At 40.5% G+C, this 10118-nt stretch overlaps 1 protein-coding gene across 1 annotated transcript; it reads right to left on the reverse strand.

Moving 5' to 3' along the window:
* Positions 1-1065: 1065 nt before the first annotated feature.
* On the reverse strand, positions 1066-8954 carry LOC119884095 (T-cell immunoglobulin and mucin domain-containing protein 4-like). The gene is made up of 4 exons (XM_038694565.1): positions 8517-8954; positions 7990-8319; positions 7863-7919; positions 1066-2047 (listed from the first exon to the last, which is right to left on the reverse strand). The coding sequence occupies exons 1-4, from the start codon at positions 8557-8559 to the stop codon at positions 1959-1961; spliced, it is 519 nt and encodes a 172-aa protein (XP_038550493.1). The 5' UTR covers positions 8560-8954; the 3' UTR covers positions 1066-1958.
* Between the last annotated feature and the right edge of the window lie 1164 nt (positions 8955-10118).

Raw genomic sequence — 10118 nt, forward strand, 5'->3', positions numbered from 1 at the left:
CTGTCGCCCCCTTGCCTTGCCCTCTGGCCACCCACCTGAGAGTTTCTGGTCTGGCCCTCCTCCTGTCCTCCCTCCGCCCACCCTGGGCCGGCTTGTGCCTTGTTTTTGGGCTGTTTTGGGTTTTGTTGACCGTCTGGAGACGCTCGTCGGTGGGGGGGTACTGTCACGCTCTGCCGGTTGGCCATCCTTTGTGTTTGCTTTTGAGTTTGGTATCTGCCTTGGTATGTTGAGTTTTGGGTTCTGTCCTGTCTAGTGTCCAGTATCTGTTATATAGTCTGCTTGTCATGTCTAGTCTCTCTGTTTTCCTCTGCTCTCTCTCTCTGCCTCGTTAGTCTCATGTCTGTCACCTGTGTTGCTCCCGCCCTGCTCGTTAGTCCCTGTGTATATATACCTGGTGTTTCTGTCTTGTCCTTGTCCGGTCATTGTTCATGTTACCCCCCAGTCTGTCGTGTGTGTACTCTCTGCCTGTAACCAGCCTTGCTTGTCTCGTCTCGTCTGTCTCGTCTCCCGGTACTTTTGGATTTTGGATTTCAGTTATTCAGCCACTCACCTGTAAGTGTGCTCGCTTTGTTTGTTTATTAAAACCCTTCGTTGTACCATACCTGCCCCGCTCTGTGTCCTGCGTTTGGGTTCTCCAACCTGCCTCCACACCACGATCGTGACATATCCCCTATTAAATAAAAACTCATCATTGAATAAGTGCATATAATTCTCATGGCTGTCTTACCGAGGAGTAGACAAAAGAGGAGAGGGAGGCATCTTCTGCCTAAAAAGATAATTTTACTCTCTTGTCTCAATCGGATTTAGATCACCTGCTGAAAGACACTAAACCAAATCACGTTGTGGTTTCAGCTTTGAAATCTTTCCAAATCACATCACGCTGTCCTTGGGATGCTCACACAAACAACTTCTGCTGACAGAAGAGGAATGTAGAAAGGGAAATTTTCTTTTCTGTGGTTTTGGTTTCTTATTCCAGAAGTGGTTTCATTTTGATGATTAGACAGACATTATCAAGGTTGTCAACATAATTTCTTCTCTCCTGTTGTTTGGTCTCAATCCATGAAGTGATAGGAGGTAGTTACATTTATTAGATTTTGCTGAAAATTGCAGAATAATGTTACAAAAGTACCAACTCTTTTTTAGATGTGTGCCGTCAATTCACAAAAAATATACACCTGCAAATGAGAGACCTCCATAGAGCAGCAACAATTTTAAATCATGCAAAGTGACACATTTCTGCTGCTATCAGCCATGAAATATGCTGTGAACACAAAGTCAGAGCCTCATTCAGAGCATTTATCTCACTGATTCAGAAAAAATGTCTTCACATCTGATTTCTTTCTTTTTGCTTACTTTGTTGCACAAATTCATATAAATAATGCATACATGTTTTACTTTTTATTTTATTCTTACTGGGAATAGTTTTTCAGTAAACAATTTAGATGTTACCTTTCAACTTTATTCAAAACATAGTCAGGTAAAGTCCCTTGAGGCAAACTGTGATTTGTCATATTGTGCTATATAAATAAAATTGACTTGACCCCAGTATGAATTGACATTTCTCCCACACTGTCCTCCATTTCTATCTCAGCTTGCCCAGCCAAACTGTTAACCAACCAAACCTATTCTCTACTTTGAATTAGAAGTCCAGTAATAATGTATTAAATCCAGTAGGTGGCATTGTGTCCACAAGTCTGAACCATCCGCAAGCTTTTAAGGTCTGTGACATCAGTTTTTCCATGAAAAACAGACGGGGAGAAAATAAAAGCCAATCAATTAATCTGCAGGGTGTATGAAACTTTTTTCAATGCTGTAATCTGATTAACTAGGGACATAGGTCATTTTCTACTAAACAATAGACAAGCGTTCTAAAGGTGAATAGAGTCAACACATGACAAGTTCAGCAAGCAGTTGCCTATAGAAATCTGCAAACTCCTTTGTTCTCGCAACGTTGACCATCACTCAGGCATCGGGACGCTTTCATAAATGTTCTCAGCAGCTGAGGTGTTGAGATGTTGAAGTGTCTTCCTCGGCAGAAATCCTCTCTCTGGTTTGAAGAAATACAAACGTTAAAATGATATCTGATGATACAGAATATAAAGTGTTCAATAGACACCCGATTTAAATGTGTAAAGTAAATCTGAATGGCACATGAGTCACAAACTATAATTCGTTCCACACTTACGCATAATAAGACAAGGATTATGATGATGGTGAGGAAGAAAATAGCTACTATCCTGCCAATGTTCCCCACTTCCAGGAAGGCTTTGAATTCTTCCTGCAATGAAAATTAACCTTCTCATGAGGGACTGGGTCGTTTATAAGTGGCACATAGTTTATGTGCCATAAATATTCAGTATATTGGAAACTGTTTTCTTACTTTCAGCCTTAAAGGGTAATCTCGGTATTTAAAACCATTTAAACCTTTCACATATTTTGGGGTTGAAATGACTAGTAGGTACCAAAGGTTTTGGAATACGAGTAGCTGCACGCTCAGACTGTTATACTGGGTGTCTGACAACATCATGGAAAGGATGAGTGACTCCCGGTGACAACCCTTTGTTTTAAACAAGAAACTGAAGTCTCACTCAAGGAAAAATCTCGCTCTGAAATCTTGTGAGAGGCGACCTGTTGCAGGAAACCCCATCTTGAAGGACATCTCAATTCCTAAAAATTCACCTCGAGGTGCGAGGATCGAGGAGGCTAGCTGGAGGAGCTATAAGCGAGGATACCTGTATCCAACGAAGGTTAAAATCAAGGTCAACTGGACTTGGTTGAAGATACTGGAAGACGTTTCGTCCCTCATCCAAAGGACTTCTTCAGTTCTGACTGACTGGCAGGGAAACAGCTATTTAACCTCAGTGGGGTCGTTGGCCCGGGTCATCGATACCGCTGGTTCGTTAGTGTTCCTTGTTGCTGTGACGACAGTCGTTACAGTCGTTAAGACTACCTGTGGCCAAGACTGAACAACCATCGTTGGTATCTTCACCTGAGGCCAATAGGTTACGTTCGTTGAGTTTCCTGGGAAGTGATGAAAGGACAGCATTGTAAGTGGGGGATAAGTGGTGGCGTAGACCCCCTCCCCTGTTCAATGACGGCTTCTCGACCCTGGTGCAGATGGCTTCCTTGACACCTCTTTCAAACCATCCATCTTCTCTGTCTAAAATGTGCACCTGGTGGTCCTCAAACAAGTGTCCTCTGTCCTTCAGATGTAAGTAGACTGCAGAGTCTTGACCTGAGGAGTTGGCCCTTCTGTGTTGAGCCATGCGTTTGTGGTTGTTAGTGGTTGTTTAGTCTCCCCAATGTACAGGTCTGTGCATTCCTCACTGCATTGAACCGCATACACTAGATTGCTTTTCTTGTGTTTGGGTGTGCGGTCTTTGGGGTGTACCAGCATCTGTCTTATTGTGTTCTTGGGTTTAAAAAACACAGGGATGTTATGTTTGTTGAAAATCCTCCTGAGTTTCTCTGATACTCCAGACACGTATGGAATCACAATGTTGTTGCGTTTGACCTTCTTTTCCTCCTCCCCTGTAGTTTTGTTCTTCTTGGATCTTGTGGCTGTCTTCACAAAGGTCCATTTAGGGTATCCACAGGCTGTAAGTGCCCCCTTCAGGTGGTTCTGTTCCTTCTCTCTGGCTTGGGCGCTTGTTGGTATGTTTTCCGCTCTGTGGTGCAGTGTTCTCATGACGCCTAGCGAAGAGTAGGTATTGGTCTGTGTGTGTGGGTTTTCTGTAAACACCAATCTGCAGGCTCCTGTCCTCTTCAATGTGTACAGCGCAGTCCAGGAAGGCCAAACTGTTGTTGTGAACATCTTCTCGTGTGAACCTGATGTTACTGTCCACAGAGTTGATGTGTTCTGTGAAGGCTTGCACTTCCTGGCTTTTAAATTTGACCCAGGTGTCGTCCACATATCTGTACCAGTGGCTCGGTGCTGTTCCTCTGAAGGAGTTGAGGGCTTTATTCTCCACTTCTACTGCCTCTATGGTGGGGATGCAGGTGAACAAAGAAGTCACATCATAGGATACCATGGTTTCATCTGGATCCAGTTTTAGTCCTTGAACTTTGTTTACAAAGTCAATAGAGTTTTGAATGTGGTGAGGCGTGTTTCCCACCAAAGGAGCTAAGATGGTGGAAATGTGTTTGGCAATGTTGTAGGTGACCTAGTTAATGCTGCTGATAATCGGCCTGAGTGGGGCTTCTTTGTGTATCTTGGGTAGTCCATAAATGCAAGGAATGGCTTCTCCAGGATACAAACGGTAATATTGTTCACGGGTGATGGTGTTGTCCTTCTGTAACTGTTGTAGACATTCTATGGCCTTTTTCTTGTATCCACTGGTTGGGTCTCGTCTCAGTGTCTCATATGTGTTTGTGTCCATTAGTAGTGTGTTGACTATGTTCTGGTAGTCAGCTGTATTAAGTACTATCGTTAACAACGATACCTGTATCCTTTGCGAAAGTTTTTTCAGCCGCTTTGATGTTAAAAAGAGGCGTGACATGCAGCTGGACCAACCCATGACCGGAGCAGGACTCTACAGTGTTCCTGCTGTATTCACAAGTTGTATTAATTATTTAAAATGATCAACTGCGCGATAAAACTTTCTGCCCTTTACTAACCGCATTCCTTAATGTCATTTCACTTTGATATCACTGATGTTGTTGTTTAATGTGATGTGTGGATGGGCAGCAGGATCATTAAAATGAACATTGAATAGCGGCTGGCTGGGTGAAGCTCCTCTCCAAAGAGGCTGTGCACATTTACGCAGGAGCCACAGCAACATAAATTAATATTCCGTTAATGTAGGAGCCGATCTGCACATGACACCAATTCAGTTGCTATAGGCTAATCTTGACAAAGTGCAATCAGCTGCTGAAGTCAAATTATTAGGCTGGATTATGAACCAGAGCATTCAGCAATGATGTTTCAAGTTATTATAGTGCCCATGTAGTCTGCACTCATTACAACAGTATAATCCTGTGGTGACAGTTTTAATTGGGGCTATATGAGATAAATGTTAGTAATTTTGTAAAGGGACTGATGATAAAACTCTCACTTCATCAGGCTGAGGGCTGAAATGATCTCCTGTGTACAGACAAAAGGCGCACCCAAAATAACTTTTTGTATTGTATTTCTGTTTAGTGAATGATGGTAGGCTACTGTAATCTGTAGTAGACAGTATTGGACAGAGGCTCGAGATGTTTCTACATGTTATAATACATGTTATAATATTGACAGACATGTTTCTTGATTGTTAAGATGTGATCTGTAGCTTTAGTGCCAAAAGCCTGTCAGCTCTTCTGATAGAGATCACAGCTCTAACAGTGGACAGATGATGCAGCTTTGCAACATGTCTGACGACGCATTAAAATGGCTTCGAGGAAAGGACATCTCACTTCGTTAAATGCCTGTTTCCTCGACTCCTCACTCCTTGCCTCCCCTCCTCAACTCCTTGAGCTCGCAACTCTGGTGGGAGGGACTAAGACGCGCCACGAGGAGTCAAGGATCGAGGAGTCCAGGAGACATAAATTTGGGAAATGAGAAAGGCCCAAGGGAGAGGAGTTTGTTGTGTAGCCTGTACATAGAGGAGCTGCTAGCAAGACTTAATTTCCTTATGTTACTCCATCACAACAAACTCCTCTCTCCAAATCTGACTCACGTTTCCCCCATCGTTTTACTGTAACAACTCGCCTCTCACAATTGGTTTTTGGTGGGTGTCCCACATGTGCAAAATCACATAAAGTTGAATTATGTTTTTCAATAAAAGTAAAATGGTAAAGTCGCACACTATGACATGTTTTTTATTCTTCAGACAAAATGTTCCTGAAGAAGCCCAGATGTGCCGCAACTACGGCTGGGCACTCACTTCATCCACAAATTACTTGAGGTAATTGGATTAATTGTTATATTAATTGAGCAATTACAAAATAATATAATAATATTTATTCGCTAAATTAGTTTAGATCAATTGACTAATCGAAAAACTAATCTGTAGAAAAGGCTCCAAAGTTATGTTAGTGTTAGTATTATTTAGTACAGTTGACCATAATGGGCTTTGTGGTTCACGTTTATTTCCGTTTATTTAGCATTGTAACCGGGTAGCCAAAGCGCGTGCTGATTTGTATATTATCTGACCTCACACAATTAGTATACAGTATGATGGAGATAGTCGGTCAGCTGTATTGTAGTTGTGAGCTGCACCTTTCTTCAGAGTGTGAGTAAATGAGAAGAGTAAGTACATCTGTGATATTGAATTTAGTTGTCAAACCAGTTGTTATTTCTGCTGTTTGATGTGGATAAGAGTTATGAGTTTAAGGGACGCGGTGCTAATTAACGTTAGATCCGCATTCGTACATTCACTTTCGAGCTTCGGCTCATCTGATTCGGTACGTCTGATTAAAAATATGTAATATCGTGTTTAGACATGTTTATACTTTACTGCTTGTTGTTAGGATTGTTCAGCACTGGGTGGTTGAGTAGAATAAGAAGTAAGTGGTGTTAAATATTGTTATTTGGAGCGCTGTAGATGCTTCTGAATCAAGGCCTTGCTAGCTCGAACGGAACATCATCACAATAAAAGCAGCCAGCCGTTTAGTCAGTTGGAGGCTATAAAGCGTATCAAAGGTGACAGGAAGTGCTGTCTGTTAAGCGGGAACTTAACGCATAGTAGAAAATCTGAGAATTCCATATAATAAGGGTGTGAATCCTTTCTTTATGCTTATATTATTAGAGTTTAAGAGATATATCGTCATATCCTGACTATTGTTTTTGTTATGTTTGGTAATGTATAGTAGTGCTTAAGGAGGAATGACTGTACGCATATGTTTCCTTTATTCATTTGTATTTGTTTCTCTCTTTATAGAAACCACACTTAGCATTACACCCATCCTCCAACTCGTTCACACAAGAAAGAGGAATAAAGAAACAGAATAAGAATTATCTCTCCGCTCATCATTTCATACTCATACATTTGGCCTAAGTGGTGTTCTGGCTAACACACCTGAATGAACTTGTTGAAAACCCAGAACTAGTACATAAACTGAGTGTCTACCCATTATCTTCATTATATAATCTTAATAATCAATTATAATAATAATAGTCTTTATTTGTAGAGCACTTTTCAAAAACAAGTTACAAAGTGTTTTAACAAGTGTAAAGACAATGATACCCAAAAAACAATAATACCCAAAAAAACAATAATACAAAAACAATACAAGATAAAGAAAAGAAAAGACTAAAATACACATTTAAGATAAATATAAAATTAGTAAAATAGAATAAAATAAAAGGGATAAAATAAAGTCAAATAAGATCAGGAAAGGCTCTCCTATAAATTATCATTTGGTGCAACCCCAGCCAAAATGAATGAATTCTCCAACTGAGTCTAATTGCAAGCCAACACCTTAGATTAGATTTGCAATTTCCTTCAGTTCTTCGAATAAAAAAAAAAAAAGCATTACTTTAGACACAAAACACTGTAGTTTTTCATTTTAGCCCTCTGGGATTCATCTTGTACAGTAAAAAGTATAATTATACATTTTGTTCTGTATCACTGTATTATATTTCCTCATTTTGAAATAAACAGTACCATACCTTAATTGTTGCATTTCCATTTGTGGCAAACGTTGGGTCACCAACTTCTGCATTTTTTGTTGTGAAAGTTGTCAATATTTTTGTAAGAAGTTGAAACTGTCACGACAACGTATAAAACTTTATGCATAAAGTTAAATGCCATACAGTATGCTTTATCATTGACTACAAAACATTGCCAATAAAACAGCTGCTCCAAGACATTTAGATTTAAAATTTTGATCAAAATCACCACTTTATGACCTTATTTATTCATTTACAGGAGATTGCTCACCTTGTGTCCCACCAGTAGTAAGTGTCCAAGCATCGGTAACATGTTGTTCCACGGGAGCTGGAATAAACAAATACCTTAAGATGGAGTAAGTTCATGATCCCCCCTGGATGATTTTCATGAGCATTACCTTCCTCCATGACAAGGTATGTGTTGACCTTATAGTCATTGAACCACCCAGGGATCTCAACCCTGCAGCCGTACACACCAGCACCACTCCACTGAGCGTTCAGGATGGTCAAGGACATGTCTCCGTCTGTCCCCCTGCCCAGCAGCTGGTACCTGGGGGACTGCCTGAATTGTACAGCCCCATCCTCGGAGGAGAGGATGGTGTTGGAGCATTTGGACATGGGCACCGTCTCTTGTCCCCAACAGAAACTCAAGACACTCTGAGATTGGGTGTCATACTTGCAGGGCAAAGTGACATTGTGCCCAATGACTTTCAAGGTGCTGGAAGACACTGTGGAAGACATCAACGACTTTGGTCAAACTGGACGATAAGATGCAAATTGCAATTGTAATTCTGAAATGCGAAGCCCACAAATGCAACCACCCTTCTCCCCGCCATCATGCACATACACACACACTCCGCAACTCTTATATCCACAAGCACTCTACAAATAGAAGAAAACAAATAAGCACAGAATATCGACTTACCTTGGGTCAGGATTGAGAGGAAAAAATAACAAAGACCACGCATGTGTGTAGGCTATTGTATAACTGTCCTGAAATGAGGATAAGATGAATTTCTCCCCCCACACACACTGCAGGACAGTATCATTCACTGAATGTTTAACTTCCCTTTTTTGAAAATCAGGAAGGAAATCAATACTAGTCTTGTCTATGTTTGGACTTGAATCCTCATAATATGCTTACTGTTAAAATGAGCTGTCTTATCTGCTGTTGTAAACCACAAATGAGTTCATCATTGTCCATATAAATATCAGCTCTCACCAGCTCAAGAAGATAAGCAAAAATATTTGACTATGTGAAATATAAATGTAACATACAACACACAATACTGCATTTATTCTGTGTAGGGAGGTAAAAGGGGCCAGAAGATGACACAACATGACTGAGTAATTGTCATATACTGATAAAGCAGTTTTTGTCACTTGAGAAACCTTCTTTTGTCTTATAGCTTGTGTGGTCCCTAAAAATGAGCTAAATCAATGATGTCACTCTTGGGTTTTGCACATGTTTGATTGAAATCCCCAATTTCCCTCAGGAATCATTAAAGTTTCCTCTTATATTCAGCAGTAATAGTGGTAACTGGAGTAGCAGTAATGATAGTGGTGGAAGTACACTGAAGATTGCTGTGGTCAATTGGATGTGATTGATTGTTTTCAAGACATTTCTCTCTGCTGGCCCTGGAGGAGACAGTGTTTTATATACAGTAGAATCACCTGCATGTCCCTTTGATGATTTTTATATAAATTTTATTTATCTATTTAATGTTGTATGTTGTCTGAATGATTGCACAGCCCTTGAGAAACGCTATTTCATTCTGCCCTGTACAAGTAACTACATGGACAGAATGACTTTTTATGAATGACTTATTTTTATTTATGTGTGTTGGTCTCTGTTTTGCTCATTAGTTCGAGCACACTCACAAGCACCCGTTTGCAAAGGTAGTGGTTGCAATCTGAAATCTCACCACTAGAGGCCACTGAAAACTACACATGGCCCCTTGAACCTCATCTTACCAAACCTGTCTGACTTTCAACCACATGCTCCACTCTCTAAATAATGTCCTTTTAACATATGAATCTGTATTTTTTTCAAATGTTAAGCTAGAAGACAAAAACTTGCTAAAATTGTTCCTGTAGTCATATTTATTTCTGTCATTTGTTTATTTGTAAAGTGTGTATTAATATTTGGCAACACTTTTTTTAATGTAAGGTAAGGTAAAATCCACCACTGACAGGTTCCAGTGAGTGTCTGTGGGTGCCTGTGTGTATTTGCATGTGCATTATGTATGAGTCTATGTTCCATGTTCATTGTTCTGTGACCATTACTAATGAAAAGGAAAAGTCAGAGTGTGTATGTGAGGACAGCAGCCTAAGAAAAATATTTTGTCTTTGCCAGTCTTATCTGCCCTCTGCTCACCTCTGACAGGCCTGTCTCCACCTCCACTTAACACTGTCAGCCACCACTGAGCTGCTATAGTGCGCCATAAATCACTGTCTTCCCACAATGATGTCCTGAGTTTTTGTCATTTCTCTTACACACACTCTCACATTGCCCCAACTAACGACA

This window comes from Micropterus salmoides, unplaced genomic scaffold (assembly GCF_014851395.1).
Source record: "Micropterus salmoides isolate LMB-PRFRI ecotype aquatic unplaced genomic scaffold, ASM1485139v1 Ms_hic_scaffold_317, whole genome shotgun sequence".
Classification (NCBI taxonomy): Eukaryota; Metazoa; Chordata; class Actinopteri; order Centrarchiformes; family Centrarchidae; genus Micropterus; species Micropterus salmoides.